Source organism: Panthera uncia (assembly GCF_023721935.1).
Source record: "Panthera uncia isolate 11264 chromosome A1 unlocalized genomic scaffold, Puncia_PCG_1.0 HiC_scaffold_17, whole genome shotgun sequence".
Classification (NCBI taxonomy): domain Eukaryota; kingdom Metazoa; phylum Chordata; class Mammalia; order Carnivora; family Felidae; genus Panthera; species Panthera uncia.
In genome coordinates, this window is record NW_026057577.1 from 22,306,826 (window position 1) to 22,327,667 (window position 20,842).

General features: G+C 41.8%; 1 protein-coding gene across 1 annotated transcript in view; it reads right to left on the minus strand.

Annotated features, from left to right (window-relative positions):
- The window catches only part of FBN2 (fibrillin 2), a 257,434-nt gene that overhangs the window by 55,942 nt on the left and 180,650 nt on the right, over positions 1-20,842 (minus strand). The window contains exons 26-36 of the mRNA XM_049648459.1: positions 17,580-17,708; positions 16,679-16,804; positions 13,768-13,893; positions 13,172-13,294; positions 12,884-13,009; positions 12,439-12,564; positions 10,761-10,883; positions 7,932-8,054; positions 6,119-6,244; positions 780-902; positions 103-225 (exon numbers count right to left, since the gene is read on the minus strand). Coding sequence (XP_049504416.1) covers positions 103-225; positions 780-902; positions 6,119-6,244; positions 7,932-8,054; positions 10,761-10,883; positions 12,439-12,564; positions 12,884-13,009; positions 13,172-13,294; positions 13,768-13,893; positions 16,679-16,804; positions 17,580-17,708 — 1,374 coding nt within the window. The remainder of the gene's footprint in view (positions 1-102; positions 226-779; positions 903-6,118; positions 6,245-7,931; positions 8,055-10,760; positions 10,884-12,438; positions 12,565-12,883; positions 13,010-13,171; positions 13,295-13,767; positions 13,894-16,678; positions 16,805-17,579; positions 17,709-20,842) is intronic.

Below are 20,842 nucleotides of genomic sequence, written 5' to 3' on the forward strand. Positions count from 1 at the left end.
TTTCAAACTAATTGTAGCAAGTACTCATCACGGTGCACTACCAAGAAAGTCTGAGTATTTACCTCTGTATAATTCTGTTTGTTTTGTATCTCCTTCACTTACCAACACAACCCACACCAGTGGGGTTCAGCTGGAAATCAGGGGGGCAGTTACACTCGTAGCGACCAGGAGTGTTGACACACAGGCCATTGACGCAGTTTATGGGATCTGCACATTCATCAATATCTAGGAAAAGCATTTAAAATGTCCACATTAGCATCTTTACTTTCTCTGTGCATGCTTCTATTTCAAAGAATTTGGTGGAATCACTGCAAATTATTAAAGATCTTTGGGAAAGCCTCAGCACAGTGAGATACAGATCAAATCCTTGTATATACCTACAACATGTAATACCAACCACACGATATTCATAACAGTATCATTTAATATCTTAATATCTTGAATGAATAATAATTAAATGTTGGAATTCTGAAGAAGAAAAAAACACATTACCATCTGCTTAACTAAAATTACATATGTATATGTATATACATACACACATTTATACAAAGAAAGTTTCCTAGTTTAATGTCAGATATTTAGTATTAAGTTGCTTATATTAAAAATGTATCAATTCCATAGTTAAAAATAAATGTGTCATAATGCAAATTTCTTTTTCCAAAAGCTGCGTAACACAAGGTATATAGAAAGCTAAGCAAAAACTTCAGGAATTTGTATACTTAGCACAGAACATTCATCTCAACTAATCCAAACACAATCAAGCCCTTAGCTTGTAGTACCTGTACAGTTTCCTCCGGTTCTGTCCAATTCATAACCATCATCACAGATACAATGAAACATTCCAGGCAAATTATTACATGTTCCAAACACACAAATATTTTGGAAGGAGCATTCATCAATATCTGAGGATAAAAAAACAGTAGTCTCTCATTTACAAAGACATTTTGATTTAATGTATATAATGTTAATAAATTTTTCTATCTCCCCAGATGTTGTTTTGCAGTAAAAAATTTTCTGTTTTTTGACTCGGTAGACCACATAAATGGCCAACAACTAATGTTTATCTATGGAACCAAGACCGAAAAGAAATATTTTATTTCACTGAGCATTTTAACTATATTGGGTTATAATATACTTAAAAAAGAAGAGTTGGCCTGAGTCATAAAAATAAACTACATACAAACATATTAAAGGACTGTAAAAAATTAAACATAAAAACAAATTCCAACATTTTAATAATTTAATACAGAGATGTTTTATAAACATCCACAACATACAAAGTATATAACATAATATTTTAAATTTAAAGATATCATTTAAAGTATTCAAGTTTAACTTCTTAAAAACTTTTATTATCCTGTCATCTAATCTGTTGTCATAAACTCAGTGTTAACCAGGGAAATATTTTTTTTTCTAATAGACTGTATTAAGATCACCCATTGTCCTACATTCTTACAAATTTCATTAAAATGTCTCCATTGAAGTCATAAATTTATGAAACTCTTCCATGAAGCTTTAACTCAAAGTCAAAAAAGAAGTCACCCTTCCTCATTCATATGAAAATGAAGGCATGTATGTGTGTGTACAGCTGTAGAAATATTCTGTATTTCTACTCGTAGGAAAAGGTTGGACATTTTTGTACACAAATGACCTCATATTCTGAGAATGTAAAGCAGATATGTCATTCTAGGCTAGACTAGACCAGTCATGCTAACATGAGGTCGAGAGACCTTAAGTTAAAAAAGGTCTGCTGGTTCATTCCTGATAGTTAAAAAATGATAAGTTTTAACTATATTAGATTTCAAGTTTTGTTCAAACTGTGTTTAAAAGATCAACTGACATATAGGGGCACCTGGGTGGCTCAGCTGGTTAAGCAGCCGACTCTTGGTGTCGGCTCAGTTCATGATCTCACGGTTCGTGAGTTGGAGCCCCACACTGGGCTCTGTGCACAAGGAACGGAGCCTGCTTTGAATCCTGTCTCCCTTTCTCTGCCCCTCCCCCACCTGTGCACTCATGCTCTCCGGTGTGTGTACCGTCTCAAAATACATGTTAAAAAATTTGTAAAGACCAAATGGCGTATCAATGTGTCTTTTCTTGTGTTGAGCCTATAAACAAAGTTACTCTCTTTACACAAATGAATAAAAAAGACTCATTTAACTAGTTGATAACTGAACTGTGTTCCTCTAGAAGTGAAAATGGAATTGTATTGTCAGCCCTCTTCAGATTCATTTGACTTTTAAATGACCTTTATTAGAAATAACTTCCATTTAACTAATGTAGTAATTGTGTGATACTTACATTTACACAAGTGAAAAATAAGGTATTTTAGAAAACTGCTTTTTTAAAATTAAAGCATACTCAAATGTCAACAATATAGAAAAGTTCTAGTAGCAAATCGGGAGGACAGAAACAACACAGAAAATAAAGCAGCAAAAGCAGAAAATCACTCAGAAATCCATCCACCCAGAATTATGATTGATCAATATTATTCCAAATACTTCTCTATGCATATTCACAGACTGAAGCTGAGTTTCTATGCATAAGATCAATTTGTATGTATCTCGACAGTTCCTCAAATACTTTCCAATGTTAAGAATTGTTGAAACACACTAAAAATTGATCCTCTTTCCCTTTATGTTAAAATTCAAATATAGTTTCTAAACAGTATTAATGGATTCTGTGCTAGGAATGGTAAGAAAATGAGCATTTGCATTCGCTTCCAACTCATTTTTGTTATTTCTGTAACTTTCACTTTTTAAATGTTTATGGCATTTACCATAATCTCTGAAGCAATTAGTATTGATTCTTAAGGGAGTAAGGTTTTCACTGCAACTCTTACATTTATTTCTCAATTGATGGTGTTGCATTGCTGATAAGGTTTTTCCCCCCAAGAAGGGAGGGCCCACAGGTGTTTTCTCTCTACATTAATTTCCTATGTGACAATATGCCCCATGACTTTATAACTGACTGACTGCTGACGTGGAATATCCTCCAGTCACATGTGATCTCAGAACTCTGTGGACATTGTTCTCACGTCTTTCAGTATCAAATGATTCTGTTTTGTTCCTGACTTTCCTTTTCTGTCTAGAGCCTGAAGGTTCCTTATCCTTCTCTAAAACTTAAGTCAGCCAAAGTAATAAGGCTAAGTCCTTTCTTCCATCTCAAGAAAATGTGTGGCTGTTTGGTACTGTTCTCTATTTATTTTGAGCTCTCTACCTCCTGGACACCAATTACACTTGTTTATGGCCCTGGTCTTTTCTCGAATCACGTTAACGTCTTCCTCCTTTCATGTTCCTATGTTTTTGTTCGCCTATTTTTGCCCATTCTCTATGCTAGTAGTAATTATGCTTTCATCTCAACCTTTTCTGTTCTCTGACATCTCTCTTCAATAGTTCTCCAATTTTGCTGTGGTGGTACCCGCTTCTTTTGTTTCCCATACTTCTGCACTTTCCTTTTGTCTTCTCTTATTTTTATAATCTCTTTGAATGTCGGGCGCCTGGGTGGCTCAGTTGGTTGAGCATCTGACTTTGGCTCAGGTCATGATCTCATGGTTTGTGAGTTCTAGCCCCATGTTGGGCTCTGTACTGACAGGCTCAGGAGCCTGCTTCAGATTCTGTCCCCCCCCCTTTCCCTCTGCCCACCGCCACCGCCCCGCTCACACTCTGTCTCTCTCAAAAATAAATAAACATTAAAAAAAATTTATAATCTCTTCAAACGTGTTCACACATATTTGTGTTCGTATCAAGGTTGTCCGTGGCACAAGGCACCTGTGGGAAATGTGCTTTATTTCCCCGGATAGTATTCTTCGACTCTGGGTTGGTTCTTTACCTTTTGTGTGTTCTTTCACTGTTCTTCCACAGGATGCCTGCATAGTTCATATCACGTATTTTCAAACTGTGCATGCACTTCTTGGTCAGCTCTTCTAGGAGTTTTATACACTAATACACTTTAGATGGAGTATTTTGATATCCCCTCCCCATCTTTATCTGGGCATTATTTGGAAGACAGGCTGGGGCACAAGTTTCATTAGAGCTGCTATTCTGTTAGCCCAAACTTTCCTAAGGCGGAACAGGAGTGGGGACAAAAATGAGAAGAGCTGCCCTGGGCTCTATGTGCCCTCTGCTAATGAACCTGGCCTCTGCTCTGTCTTCACACATGATACCAAATGGTGTGCATCCATGTTTACTCCACTGACAGAATCCTAAGCTGTTCCTGAGGAGCTTTCTCCAGGTTTTATATTCTCCCATTTTGGTGGAGAATACTGAGAAAGGGCCAACTGTACCAAGTGCTTGGACTCTACAGAAATTCTGAGAATGGGAATTGTTCTGTGGTGAGAAGTAGATGCTGAGGAGAAAATAGTGATCAGAGGGTCACTTCAGAGGGGCATATATTTATCATCAAATAAGAAGACCTGAATAAATTAAATTACTGAATTCAGAAGAAACTGTGCAGATGAGACAGATCTTAGAGACAGGGATAAGACAACTTCAAGGAGAAACAGGCAGAACCATGGAATAACATTTTTGGGATCTCAAAACCTGGCGTTTAGCAAAGAGGAGCAGGGTGTCACCGAAGATGAACTCCTTGTGAACCACTCTCCTTGGCCTGGCAGCTGGCATTTCCCTCCCTGGCAATGATAGACTGTGAAAAACCAACACGTGAGGGAAGTGCAGTAAAGACACAGTGTCCAGCCTCACCTCAGGGAAGGTGTGAAAGGGCGAAGGCCACAGATAAAGGACAAGAATTATGAAGGTGGAAATTATTACACACAAAGAATTAATTTTTGAAATTTTCTGTTAGCAAAGTATCTGGCTACTGCTCACTTGTTCCTTTTCCCACCAACTCTTGTCAAGTGGAGGTGAGTAATAAATCATGTAATCCCAGAACCACACTGACTCACATTTTCTACTAATTGGCTTTGGTACTTACAAGAAACCAGGACTGGAGGCGGGGGGGGGGGGGGCTCAATCTACAGTGACCTTGTATGAAATGCATTAGTCTCTGTTCAATCTAACAGGTCAACATGGAAGCATGAATGCTTTCAGTTTGCACGATCTTCCCCAGGGGGTAGTCTTCGTTCTCTTGTTCCGAGTCTCTGAAAATTGGTGGACATTTATGGAAAATGCAGTGACCTTTTAGGCACACCTTCTTTCCTTAGCACCACTTTGGGTAGTGAGGCAGAGACAGGCTCTAATTGAGCCATTTCTAGATGATATAATTGGGTTTTTTTTGGTTGCTACTGGTGAGGGGGGTGTGTGTGTGTGTGTGTTGGTATTTGCTATTTCTGGTCATTTGATTAGACACTAGTGTAGTGAAAAACTGTAATCTGGTTTCCTTTTATAATCTTTGCCCAGCGCTTAGCCTGAGTTACTTTGTTAAGTGTTTTCTACCGATCGCTAATTTTCCTAAGCCTTCTGATTCACTCATTGTTTTTCATCTTCTTCCTTTCCTCACGTGTATTTTCATGTACTCCAAAAGAACACAGTGACAGCCCAAAACTATACATACAGTGAACTAATTTAAACCTCTAATTTAAGAGAAAATCCAAATTCTTTTTCTTGGAGAGTGATCACACTAGTCCCAAGTCTCATTTCTAGGAAAGGGGGATGATGTCATCACTGAGGGGAAGGACACGTTGCTCTCAGGCAAAAGGTGCAGGCCTTGAGGCATCCCTGAGGAGACCTTCCAGTCCCAGACATACAGACAGCAGACCAAAACATGAAGGTAAATGCCCAAAAGGAGCTACTGCGGTTTTGACAAACACATTAAATAGCAGTGACTGGGGTAGATAGATCATATTTTTAAAAAGCTGAATAGTTTTTCCACATGTCATTCATTTAGTAATAAAAAAAAAAAAAGAAATGGTTAAAAAGAAAAAAAAAGGAACTAGCCAAACTTCCAAGTGTTGGCTCTCGGCCAGGAAAACTTCATAAGAGATGAAAGCCGCCTTCATCATTATTCATTCGGCAAAATAATCCATGCTTAAACGAATGACTTTTATATGTGCAGCATGTGCTGTGTATTCTGCTTCCAGGTGGGGCCCGCTCCAGCCCTTTCTGCGGTTTCATGTGCTGTAGTTGATCCAACTTGGTAATGAGTTGGAATCGCAGTGACCCACCTTGGCAGGACCTGCTGTCAGAGGCTGGAGTGAAGCCCATCTCACACTCGCAGCGATATGCACCCGGGACATTGAGGCACTGTCCGTTTTCACAGAGATTTATGTTTTCTGCACACTCATCAACATCTGTGGGAGAAGCAAATTACATCTCTATTAGGTTCCCGAGGTCTTGACATGGTTTTTCCCTGCTAAGTCCGTTTTGCTGGCTTCAGCAGGTGCTCGTTAACAGGAGAGGACACTTAATCACATTCACCTAAACAAGGGTAAGACCTGATAACAGAGCTGCTGAACCTACACTCTAACATTCAATCACCACATCTTTAACAGGAAGGAGGCAGGTGTCGCCCAGATCTGTCTCAGTTCCCTCTAATGCCAATGTGATGCATCAGTATGACACCGACATCACTGACAGATGACCAAGAACATTGAAATGAACCCTGAAGTGGTATCTATTCTAACATTATGTTTTCAAGTAAACGAACTTGGTTTTTCCACTAGATCAAGTATGTCTCAAGCACAGAAGGGCTGTTCAAGTAGCACGAGGACAGTGTCTTTCTTGTCACCACGATTATATTCAATACTTCTGTCTTAATTATGCAAATGGACATTATTCATTGACCCGAAAGCCAATTTACTTAATTCTATAAAATGGAAAAAGGGGGGCAGGGCAGAAAGCAATGTTGACCGAGGGCCTTATATCTGGCAGGTAGCTGCTGGCTGCTGCTTTCCTTCAGTACGCCAATTCTGTGCAGGTCAGAAGAGGAATAACCTGAGGCTAGGAGAGGCCAGCCACAGGGTGGGAGCCCCGGGGAGCCAATCTGTCCCCGACCCTGACACCAAGGCCAGGCCCTTCCCATCATCTCCCGGTGCAGAGAAATGTTCAGAAAGATACAATAAGCCAAGGTTTAAAGGATTAAAGCCTTAAAGATTACATAAGCGTGTTTTCTTAAAGCAACGGAAAATGATAAGTCTGTGTTCTTAATGTCGATAATTAGAAACAAGAAAAAAGCTAGAAGTCTTTTAACGTGGGGCTTAAAGTGTGCACTGACATTCAGCTGAAGAACACTGATGATGTCCGCAAACCTGTCTCCTACTTTATGTCCACCAAGACAAAGCAGTCATTCACAGGAGTTTAAGTGGGTGCTATATTCTCAAGGGATCCATAATTAACAGCAGCTAAACAGCAGGTAATGTTTACTGAGCTCTTACGAGGTGTTTTTCTAAATCCTTGACTTGTGTTAACTTCATTTCTTCCTTTCAATACCCTGTGGTGATCGGAGATTCTGACAAGCACATGAAATAGCCGTCACTGGCTGGACATATGCTGTATCTTAAGATGCTGAACAGTTTTCCCATATGTCATTCATTTAGCAAAAAACAAAAAGCAAAAAACAAAAAACAAAAAATAATGGACCTATTATGGTTACTGCGGCTGTTTGAAAATGGGGAAATTAAGGCCACACAGGTTCCATGATTTACTTACGGCGACAAAAACAGTAAGCAGCACAGGTGAAATCTGATTCCAAGGGGTCGGATTCAGAGACAGCTTGGATTTCTGACTACTGTGTAAATTGATGACTACAATAAATTAACAGTCATTAATAGTATATGATAATAATAAATGGAATTATTGGAAAACTGTTCTGGTCTTGGTGTGAAGTGTAAGACAAAGACACACATTCACCTGTATGTCAGATGTAAAAACAGACAGGGAATTTCGGCCCCCTTTAACTACACTTTTCTTCAAATACGGCAAGCTTATGGAATGTTCCATGAAAATTCTGCTAGGACCCACCTCACGATTCTTACCCACCTGAACAGGTAAAGCCATCTCCAGTGAACCCTTCAGAGCAGGCACATCGGTAGGAGCCTGGGGTGTTAACACACTGAGCATTGATGCTACACTGGTGGGTTCCGTTTGAACATTCGTCCAGATCTGCGTGTGCCGAGGGAACAGAGCAAGAGAGTTCAGAAATGCAACTGAAACGTCTAAACGCGCGGAACGATTTTCACTTGTCTCAATTTAAATGTAAACTGGACACATGTGATTTGTTTTCGCTTACCTGTAAGGTCACAGTTCTAATTCTCTAAGAGCTCAGACCCACAATCCAAAATGTTTGTTCTACAGAGGCTAAAATGACTAATAAAAGCATTTGTGAGATACCCAATAAGCTAGAATTTTAATGGTTAAAAGGAAAACCAGTGCTAGATTTCTCTCTGACTCCGCTGGGGACAGACGTGATCGCTGGCTTCTTTATCGCTAAAAACAGGTCAATTTCTAAATTCAATTACTGAATTTCGAGTGGGAAAATTAGCATAGAGTTTTCAAGTTCCTTTTACAGATGAGGAAACGAAGGTCAGATTCTTGATCTCACGGAGCCTAGTCTAGTAGAAATGACAAATGCTACAGTTAATCATCCGCCTCTCCATTTCGGCTAGGTCACCATCTCACAGTTTGTGAGACTGAACCTTGCACTGAGCTCTGTGCTGACAGTGCAGAGCCTACTTACTTGGGATTCTCTCTCTCTCCCTCTCTCTCCGCCCCTCCCCCACTCACGTGTGTGCACATTCTCTCCTTCTCTCTCAAAATACATAAACATTAAGAAACAATAGACACAGGAAATTAAATTACATTAAATATGTTCTAGGTGACACGAAGAAATGTTACAAAGTGCAAGGAGAAAATAAAAGGGGCATCTAATTTGGACTGTAGGAACAAAGAAGGTCCCATTGAAGAGTTTTTGGTTAACTTCAGGCCTGAATGATGAGTCAGAGTCAGCCTGCTGCACAGAAGTAGGGAAAAGTATTCCTTACAAAGGGAACAGCACTTATAAAGATGCTGAGGAGGAAAAGAACTTAATGTGATTAAAAAAAAAAATTAGAGAAAGGAAGCCAGAGTGACAAAGCACAAGGCAGGAGCTAGGCTGATGGAAGATGAAGCTCGAGAGGTATGGGGAAGATGCTGTAAGGTCCTGTAAACCACGGGAAGGAAGCCAGAGTCTGTCCTAAATTCAATGATTAAATGACAACTGGAGAGGCGGGTGGCTCAGTCAATTGAGTGTCTGACTCTTGGTTTGGGCTCAGGTCATGATCTCTCAGTTCATGAGTTTAAGCCCTGTGTCAGGCTCTGTGCTGACAGCGTGGAGCCTGCCTGGGATTCTCTACCTCCCTCTTTCTCTCTGCCCCTCCCCTGCTTTCTCTCTCTCTCTCTCTCTCTCTCTCTCTCTCTCTCTCTCTCAAAATAAATAAATAAAAACTTAAAAAAAATGACAACTTTAAGGAGATCATATCCATGGTTTATAAGGTCTTTCTGGCTACTATGTGGAGAATGGATTACGGGCCCAGCAAGTGAATGAATGAGCAGACATAAGAACAGTTTCTTTTGGCATCCAGGAGAGAGAGAGAGAGAGACAGAGAGACAGACAGACAGACAGACAGAGACAGAGAAAGGACGGGTAGGGGGATTACTGAGATGGAGATGGAAAGAAGATAATGAATTTGGATGATATTCTGGAGTAGAAGTAGCAGTTAAATCTGTATTTTGCGATAGTTGGCTAGAGTGATGGACGGACAAGCACAAAATATGGAGGCTACAAGAGAGAAAGGCAGTAGCCAACGGGGCTAGAAAACAGGCATGGGGATATGGCTGAAAGACTGTCCAAATAATGAAAGAGTGATGGCTGGACTAGGAGTGGATAGCAAGTGAAGTGAATGATGCCATCACAGAATGTTACTTACCACAGTTATTTGGAAGGTGTGATCATTTACCTCCATAGTCAGTTCATAAACATTTGGCAAGTATAAAACAACTGAATGTCTAAGACAGTAAATTCAAATTAGTGGATGTTACTGTTAACAGATCTAAGGCTTACTGTGGAATTCTAAGGTTTTAAGGAGTAATCCTGGGGAGGTCAGTTCAGCTTGTTTTATTTTCTATCTTAAGTCGACCTGGGTAATTCTAACCAGTTGGAAAAATGCCTTGTTGTGAAGGCATGTCAAACTCCGGGCATGTGAAGCTGTCCTTTGTGCGACACCAAGGGTGACATCCAGCCCCCTGCCTCACAGCTACAAAAGGCTTATCAGACTCCAGTTCAGCCCTGATAAAACCTAGAGAACAGCAAATGCTTCTCCAATCTCCTCTGATTCTTTGAATCAGATCTCTGAGAATCCAGCAAACCTTTTTGCTTTCTCTGGAAGAAGAATTCTCTTTTCTGTTAAGAAGGTGGTATTCAGCAGAGAGAGACTTAGGTTATCTGATAAAACCTTTTCCTTTCCTTCATGTATTTCCCTGGGTTCTAAGTCTCACTGATTGCTCTCTGAGACTGGAAAAACATATTAGTCGTTTTTCATCATCCATCTGTTTGGATTTCTGGCTACACGTCACAGAATTTTTACCGAACAACAACACATTAAAAAGCAGAGTGCCAAGGCAGACTGCTGTGGCTTGATAATTTATTCCAAGGATAAAAGAAACTCTTAGGCAGGAATTACCTTACAACTGAAGATAGTCTTTGAATTTTCAAGAGAACACAGGAAAGGGAAGAGTATGCCCCTATACCAGTATGTGGGCTAACAACCATGCAAAGAAGAGCCTCTAAGAATTCCGTGCCTTAGCAAAGCATGTTCACGTTTGCAAACTCACCAATACATTTGATGCCATTTCCAACCCAGCCTTCTCTGCAGCTACACCTGAAGCTTCCCGGGACGTTGAGACAGGAGGCATGCATGTCACAATTGTGGGCACCAATTTCACACTCGTCCACATCTGAGAAGCCACAGTTAATATGATGAAGAGTAAATACAAGGCTAATTAATTCTACTTCCAAGGATAATTCTGCACAGTTAACATTTTAAAGTTAATATGGAAATAGCTAAAACAGTACAGAAAAAAAAATAAACATTAACATCATTTTTACTTTTAATTTTTGTAGCCTCCAACAAGATTCAGAAGTTCATGATCCAAGTCAAAGAGGTCTTTTCCTAGAGCCACTTTCTGGTAAGACAGGGATACTGCCCCCAGGCAGATATGTGTGTCAGGCCCTCCCCACGTCGCTGCCTGGGCCCAGACAAAAGTCCATGCAGAAGGCATGGTTAGAGATGTCAGGAGAAATCATATTTCCAAAGTGAGACTCTCCTACTGTTTCCTATTCATATTTGTTACATGTGTTTCATAAAGATTAAAAGAAGCCTGACTTTTAAAATAATAGTGCATTCCTGTCATTTTTAGAATCAATACAGTATAGTATAGAGTTTTTGAAAATTATCATTTTAGTGTGTATTCATCTATTTATTTGCAAATATGTGAAAATATTCACTGGAGATTCCATCCGGAAAATAAAGAGTATGTATATACACACACATACACATGTATACGTACAAATAAATGTATACATGTTATGCATGTGTACACATTTGTGTGTATAAACTCTGTAGCTTTGGTTCTCCAGAGCTTTCTAGAATAGAAAGAATAATCTTTTCTATCCAGCTCAATGATTACATGTTGTAGACGCTGAAATCACACATGTAAATACACATACACACACAGAACTATTGGCTTTGCATCGACCTTCAGAGCACTGAACACCCAGAGCACCCCATCTTCCTCGCTCACCTGTTCCTGGAGGTGTCAGCTTAAGAGCCAGGCTGCAGTCCAAGCCACCCACCACCTGCCTTGAGCAAAATGCCTGACGACGGTCTTAAACTGAACAATGAGGAAGGCCTAGTCCAAAGCACTGACTTGGGACTTCCTCGCCCATTTTATGCAGAAGGCCAAAACATATTTCACAGAGAAAGGAAGCAAGAGATAAAGTGCATGAGGTGAGCAAAGACAGAAAGTGAAAAGAGAAGAGGGAAAGTCAACTGGGGCTAAGGGAAGAGAGGGCAAAAGCAAACAAAGAGAAGAGGTAAAAAGAGAGGAAAGGATGGTGCAGAAGGAAGGAAGGAAAAGGGTGTAACCAGAAATCCACATGAATTTTTGTCCAGTTAGAAGAATTGCAAAAACAAGCGACTGGGATGGTCCGTGGTGCTATGTCCTGACAAGTGTCTGGGCCACACTCCTCCTACGAAACTGAATGATGCTGCAAGAGCAAACAGCCATGTGGGCGATGCTCGGGACTAGAATGCAGGCCCACACCCCCACTTCGTGTGTGACCAGAGAGGACACAAACCCATCATCACACATGCCCTGGGGCAGGTGCTCATGACCCAGTCATGACCTGGTGCCGTCATGGTCCAAATGAGGCAAAGGGACAAATGAAGGTCAAGCTGGCCTCTGAAACAGGAGGAGCCAGAGCACAAGAGGGTATAAGTTTGAGACCTACCTGTGCATCCTGTGGTCCCCTTCTTCACGGAATAACCCAGCTGACAGTGGCAAATGAAGGATCCCTTGGTGTTCTCACACTCCCCAAACATGCAGATGTTTGAGTTCAACTCACACTCATTCACATCTAGAAAACGTATTTTCAGTACTTCGGTTAGTATTTTTTCATCCGAGGAATTCAAAAGCTCTCTTTTATACTGAAGAGCGTAATAGTGAAATAAAGAGATAAAAGCTAAAATGTAATCTATGTGCAAGACACAGTATTATTTTCTAAAATTATTTCCAAATAGTTCTTCCATTTCAGCTTTCGCATCTTGTAAATATGGTGGCTTGAATTTTAAAATAACCGAAAAAACTGTTCCCTGACGTGTTTGTGTGTGCATAAATGTGCATGTGTGTGCGTGCAAATGTGTGCATGGGATTTATCCCATTTTTATGGTACCCACCAATGCATGTTTTCATGTCCATTGAAGCCATGAAGCCATCATAGCAGAGACAGCGATACTCTCCAGGAATGTTGGTACACTGCCCCCCATCACAGATATCAGGATTATTTTCACATTCATCAATATCTGATGACAGAAAATTGGGATTAAATAAAAACAAGAAAGACTTTTATTAAGCTCGCATATATGTTTTTTTCCCCATCCAGATCCAGTCAAAGTGCCTGGAGTGAGATTTGTTAAGATAAAATCAATGAGCTGTACAAAGCCTGCATATTTTCCTTTCTGTACCTGCGCAGGACCTCCCATCTGGCATCAGGGCATACCCCTCGCTGCAGCTGCACTCATAGCTGCCTTCTGAATTAGTGCACCGGGTGTCACAGCCTCCATTCATGATCATACATTCGTCAATATCTGTGAAAACAACATTGCAACCACATTACTCTGTCAAGTCTACTTCCTTAAACAAAAAAAAAGAAAGAAAAAAAAGGGAATTTTTCTTCTTTTCTTTAAACAGATAATGCTTAAATGGCTTTGGAGTTTTCTCCCCATTACTGTGTTGGGTTTATTGTTTTACCATTGGTCTTTCTTAGCTCTTTCTACTTCCTTTCGGACATCATTCCATTTGGCCTTTAGCCCCAGTAGCCTAAGATTAAAGAACTCAGAAATATTGTAGCTATGGAATTTACGGTGTTTTCTGTGATAAAACCAGGGATTCCTCTGCAAAGCCATAAAGACAATGGCATCTTACAGACCGGTCCCCATGCTTAGATTCACGTTTAGGACATAGAACTTCCACTGGCTTCATTACAATATATTCAGTGCCAGAAGCTGTCCTAGGCTGATTTGGAAAATACAAGTTCCAGACCCACTTGGCTGACCCGCACCTGTACAGCCCTGTCGGTCTGGTGTGGCCTGGTACCCGGGGTTACAGGAACACTGATAGGTTCCAATCATGTTCACACACTTTCCATTTCTACAGAGATTGTCACTCAGGGAGCATTCATTTATATCTGTAAAAAGATACACAGAATTAATGTTTTTGCAATAACCACATCACTTAAAAGTATCAAGAAATGTTGCATGGAAGCATCGGTCTCCAAAGGGGTGTGTGTTCTTTTTTTGTTGTTGTAATTTTTATTTAAAATTTTTTTAATGTTTATTTATTTTTTTAATTTTTCTTAATGTTTATTCTTGAGAGAGAGAGAGAGAGAGAGAGAGAGAGAGAGAGAGAGAGTGAGAGAGAGTGTCTGTGTGAGCAGGGGAGGAGCAGAGCAAGAGAAGGACACAGAATCTGAAGCAGGCTCCAGGCTCTGAGCTGTCAGCCCAGAGTCCTATGCTGGGCTCGAACCCATCAGCTGTGAAATTGTGATCTGAGCCAAAGTCAGATGCTCAACTGGGTGAGCCACCCAGGTGTCCCAATGTTTATTTATTTTTGAGAGAGAGAGAGAAAAAGAAAGAGAGAGGTAGAGAGAGAGAGACAGAGAGAGAGAGAGGGAGAATGAGTGGGGGAAGGGCAGAGAGAGGAGGAGGCAGAGGATCTGAAGCAGGCTCCAGGCTCTGAGCTGTCAGCACAGAGCCTGATTCAGGGTTCGAACTCACGAACTGTGAGATCATGACCTGAGCTGAAGTCAAATGCCCAACCCACTGAACCACCCAGGCACCCCATGGGGTTTGTGTTCTTCAGGGGGAAGTAAGATGATTTCCTGGGGTGTTCAAAGAAGATGCTGGAATCTACATTTCTATTATTTCTATCTAAAACTGTACTATAAGTAAAACTCTGTATCTCTGCTATCCCAATATGTATCTGCTATAGAGCATTTCAAACACGAACAGAATGAATGAAATTCATTTTTTCAATTTAATTTTAATTTAATTTTTTAAAAGTAAGCTCTTTGCCCCCTGTGGGGCTTGAACTCACGACCCCAAGACCAAAACTGATTGAGCCAGCCGGGTGCACCAGGAATTGAATTTTTCATGTTACCAAATTTTAATTAAATTTAAGTGGCCACATGTGGATAGTGAATGTTGGACCATGTACATTTAGCACATGCCAGACATAAAAGTTACTAATATTTAATATACGAATTTACACTGGCATGCTCACCTGCTCTTTATTAGATGGCCAAGAGGAGCCTCAATGACGTCAAGTATCCCGAGGGAAGATGGCTGATCCCACAAGTCACAGGGGCTGATACCAGGGCCCTCACTAGTTTGTGTGTTTAGTGTGCCTTCAGAGGTGGATCTGTATCACCTACTTTAAAATAAACTAACCCTTATAGGAAACACAGGTGCCTAATAAAAACTTCTGCAAACGTCTGTGGAATAAAGTACTACTATTAATGCAGTTGTAAGAGAACAGCAAGAAAAATGATAGAATGGAAGATTTCCTCATACAAACTGCTTGTGACACACAATATAAGGTAAAAATAATGACAATACAGTGAGGTAAAACAAGACCTTCATTCCAAATTCTCAAAATCACCAAGAAGACTATGTGACATATGGATTTAAATCTATGATCATTAAATGCATGTTTTATTAAGTGTGCAAAAATATGCATCTTATATTATACAATATTCCCTTGAGGGGTACTTTTTCCAGCTATAGGATCCACAAAAACTAATAAAATAAACTGAACATAGAAACAGATGTCTGATTCACTGCATCACAATGATGAACAAATATTCCATAATCATGTTTTAAAAAATTTTAGTACCACCATTAAAATGAAATAAAAATATTTAAAACTTTTTAAATTCTTGGGGCGCCTGGGTGGCTTAGTCGGTTAAGTGTCCGACTTCAGCTCGGGTCATGATCTCACACTGGGAGTTCTAGCCCCGCATCGGGCTCTGTGCCGACAGCTAAGGGCCTGGAGCCTGCTTTGGATTCTGTGTCTCCCTCTCTCTCTGCCCCTAACCCACTCACATTCTATGTCTCTCTCAAAAATAAATAAACATTAAAAATTTTTTTTTAACTTTTTACATTCACCTGTAAATGTAAATAAAAATGTCTGTTTAGTGTATGATTTAAGATTCACCTACCATATTAGCAAAGTGATGCATATATGATTTATAAATGAATAAATGTGTACAGGAAAGATGTGCTCAAATTACGTTTTGAAATGGGGCTGTGCAGTCTGGTCTGTTTTAAGCCATTTTATTTGCTTATACTTGCAAGAAAGATTTTTGGTGAAGAAAATGCTTCCTGGCTACATGAAGGTTTTAAAGCCAGTATCTATAGCCCGGTAAGCCCAGAGGCCTCTGTATACTCAAAAAAAAAGCAGTAGGCTGGAAAGCTCCAAGACCAGCCACTGGCATTCTCACATCACCCCTGCCCCTCAGCTTTCTGTGAGAAGACGGGGAGGAGAGAGCTCTTGTGTTCACACACACACACAGGAGCAGACGCCATGACGACAGACATGGGGGGCGGACCCTGCTGACTGGACGACAGGTGGATGCACAGGTGAACAACCAGGGAGAGGCCCTTCCGACAACCGCTTTGCTATTTTGTCCTCCCTGGAGGAGGCAATTACGTGGCCTTCCACGGGGTCCCTCGCGCAAGATACTTCCAAGTGCACTTATAATGAAAACGGGGGTAACCAGGACAACGCTGGCCTCTTTGACTGTGTCACTGAGGCGCTCTCTAAGGATACAATGGAGGGGCTCTGAAGTTTCAACTTTTAACCAGCTAAGATTTCACGTGCCGCAGACAACGCGTTAGACTTGACCCCTGATCTTTACTATCTTAGTACCAAGTGAGCTGGGTTGGCTTATGTGCTTGTGGAGACAGACTCACCCACACAGTCCTCACGTGACGGTGACAGCTCGTGTCCCAGTGGGCAGTCACACTGAAAGCTGCCCTCCGTGTTCACACAGGTGCCACCCCTACAAAGGAGAGGGTTACGTTCACATTCGTCAATGTCTGAAAGGTAAAAACGTGAGATCCATTAAAGAACTCTGAGGGAAAAACAGTCGCGCACACAGCATGGGAGAAAAAGAATTATTATTCGAGTTAAGTGTGACTCAAATGTAATAAGACACGGCTTTAAGAGGAGATGCGGTAATGCTCCCCTCACTTTTTCTACTACCAGTAAGTAAATGGTTAAGTTTTATTCTTAAAGAGCGAGTTATCAACGAACTTACTTGTATGAAGCAAGCATGCTCATAAAAGATAAACAATTTGTTTCATATCACCCTAAACTCCAGATACTGTACGTCGCCATCCATTATCAGTAATAAAACTAAAAGAAAAATCATAGGCTGATCACCTTCTGCGTCCCGTGTGGGGGAGTCCCGTGAGTCACGCAATATTAAACAGCGGACCAAAAGGTAGGCGGTACCAAGGGAGTTTGTAATAACACACAAACAAAGAAAATAACACGGGATTTGCGTGGCTGAATATAAACCTGGGGTCACCACGCAGCGTCATGTGTGTTAAATGAATCCCTTGTGAGCAGTTAGTCTGTGTTGGTTTTAGATTCTATGAATAAACAGAACCCAGTCTCACTGCCGCTAAGGCGCCAAGAGGTTGGGGCTCCCCAAGAGTTATCTAGGAGCAGATTTCCTGTCTGACATTTAAATCTGTTCTCTCTCTCACCACAGCCCCTTGCCAAGTGCGCTGTTAGCAGCTCTGAGCCCAGCCAAGGTCGAGCTATCTGGTTTCAAGACTGCAGGGCGAAGAACTTAGGCACACTTACCCATGCAGTTCTTCATCATCATGAACCCACTTTCGTAGCCTTCGAAACACTCACACTCAAAGCTGCCAGGCGTGTTGACACAGATTCCACTTCCACAGAGGTCGGGAGAAATCCTGCACTCATCAATGTCTAATGCACAGGGGTTAAAAGAAATTAAAAAATAATTGCAGGAGATGAGCAGGTATTCAAGAACAGGGAGACAGGTGCAGCCTTCCCAGGGAAGGTGTGGCACATTAGAGAGGCTGGAGAAGTCAGGGGCTGCAGTACGCGGGTATGTTTGCAGGAGGTCCGTTAGCAGCCAACAGGGTCTTAGGCACATTCCTTTCCCCAACTGTCAAAACTGTCACAGCCAACAGGCAGGTGGTGCCTCTTTGCCTGTGAGAACTCTGGAACTGGGGATTTCTCTTTGTGGCTTGGATGCGGTTAACAGTACGAGCAGTATGAGCCAGAGAAGGCAGGCGGCACGTGAGGAAGCAGTGGGCACCTGGACTGAAGTCCCGGGTGCCAAGTGACAGTGTGACGGTTCTGAGACACTAGCCCTTGCCCACCGTGGTGGAAGTATGTTGGGGCTGCTGCCTGTGAGCAGGGGTGGCTGGCGACCACAGAGCACCCAGCCAGCCTCCGAGGCAGACGTGGCCAACGAACCTTGAGCCAGAGAGCGCACACACATGGCAGGGCCGTGAACTATGCCCCAGCATATGTTTTTTGGTTACATTCAGATGTGAAGAGGCAAATGATACACTTTTCAAAATAAAAATAAAATATATTTGTGTTTGTTGCTCTTTACATACTACAGTAAGAATCTTCAACAGCGGTGTTTACATGATCAAAAAGATTTTCTGAGAAATATCCCATGCCTATCACTGACATTTTTTAATAGAGAAGTCATGTCTATAAAATATAATTGAGAAAACATGACGTACTTAAAAATTTTTTGGTCACAAGTATGTTTTTAGGAAAAAATGCTTTTGCTGGCATCTACTTGGAGGAATTTTAATTCTGAAGCTTTTCTATCACAAGATTTACCAGTGATAATTTGTACATGCTCTCTCGGGGGTGTCTCAGTCTCAGAAAGTCAGATGCTTTCTCTCGGCACTGGGGCTTTCTCTATTTCCCTAATTGCAGGCAACACTGAAAAAAATACATAAGTACTTCCTTGTAAACAAAATTCTTTTTTTTAAGTTTTATTTTGAGAGAGAGAGAGAGAGGGACAGAACGAAAGCAGGGGAGGGGCAGAAAGAGAGGGAGGTTCAGCGCAGAGCCCTATGTGGGGCTCCAACTCAGGAACTGTGAGATCATGACCTGAGCCGAAATCAAGGAGTCAGAAGCTTAACTGACTGAGCCACCCAGATGCTCCTTAAACAAAATTCTTCACAAAATTCAGTGATTCAATTAGACAGTTAACGATGTGCATCTTAATTCTCTTACAATCTATCAGGATCTAGAAACTGATAGCTAGAACCACATGAAAAACATGGAATAAACTTGTCGGCAGAGGAGGGACATGTTTTGGCAGCTGTGATGTGATAAGAGCTGGACAGTGGTGTAGAGTGTGGACTCCAGAACCAGATACCTGGGTACCAGTGCTAGTTTTATCACCTACCAGATGAAGAGGCTTGGGAAAATCATTTCATTTCTCTGTGCCTCAATCTCCATCGCTGTAAAATGGGGAGTAGAGCACAACCCCCCTGGGAGGATTAAGTGAATCACTGTTTGCCGAGTGCTGAGAACAGGGCCTGTCTCATGAGAATTATACAGAGCACTGTATCTATGTTCTCTGCTAAAAATTGGTATTTTGGGGGAGGTGGCTTTGAAGCTTGTATAGAAATTCTCATCCTTGAAGCTTGTATAGAAATTCTAACCTTAAAGAAGTGACATCAATGGAAAGAAAAGAGAGAAAGTGCACCGGTGAAGAAAAATAATGCATTTGAGAGTGGCGGGATCAAAGAGGTTAAAAATTAACACAAGGACAGGGAGGACAGGTGTGATTACTGAGGATGCCAAAAGAAGATGGGGTTAAAAAAATTTTTTTAAATGTTTTTTTTGGGAGATAGAGAGACAGAGCTGGGGAGGGACAGAGAGAGAGGGATACACAGAATGTGAAGCAGGCTCCAGGCTCTGATCTATCAGCACAGAGCCCGACATCAGGTTCGAACCCATGAACTGCAGGATCATGACCTGGGCTGAAGTCAGATGCTCAACCAACTGAGCCACCCAGGTGCCCCAAGAAGATGGGCTTTATATGCCGTGAAGAATGGCAACCAACAATGTCCCACTGTCCCTTCACATTATACACCACCACACTGCAGTGTGACCAACAAACCCGTTTCTCACACAGTTAAAGAAGGTGAGTTTCAGTAAGACTGGGCTAATGTCACACCAAAAAGAAGGGGAGTCAGAACAGGAAAAATATGGTCTTTACCCAGGTTTCAGATCATGGGAGTCGCTGAAAGTTGCTTTGTGGGGAGTAACACATGGTCATTGTTGAACATGAAAGATCAGACTGGACAATCAATGGGATGGAAGATGACGGAAAAATCTGCCATGCAGTGAATACTGCCAGGTGTTGCCCGGTTCCCCCTTCAGGAAGGAAGGACTTACTATTCACCTCTTCCCTTCTACTCCTGGGGGTGCAGGGGGCACAAAGTCCTGAGATGTAAACTATCTTTAGGAAATGCCTTAGCTAAGAGGACCCTTCCTTGCAGTCACACCCTTTTCTCTGGGCAGATGTATCCAAAGACTGACCACACAGGTCCATAAACGCCTAGCCCCTCTGCCCTAAGCCATGACAGTTCTGATGGCCCAGCCTAGGTACAGCGCTTCCTGTGGAATGGGCAGAGGACCACGCGGGGCCTGATGGCCGCCCAGCAGCCCCTGCTTCTCACTCCTGCATTCTTCTCCTCCCTCCCCTAGATGCTGAGCCCAAGAGCAACTTGGGCTCTCTGTTTCCCGAGAGCTGGGCCTGCGCCTGCAATAGTCTTGTAGAAAGTCTTGAAGCAACTCCTGTGATGGAAGATTACATGTAACTTCTTCCCTTGTCCAACATAGGGAGAGGTCAAAATTAAGTCTGAGGCCTCCATTCTGAGTGAAGTGATGCTATTGCCACATGCGAGGAAGCCCCGAGGGAGAGGGGGGTGGGGGAGGGACAAAAGGGGGCTGAAGAGAAGAGGGGCTGCAGGACGGCAGGTGTACGTGTGGCATGGCACTCAGCCAGCACAGAGGACAGTGCTCACACGGTAGAGACAGCTCGGCAGAGCCCGTCT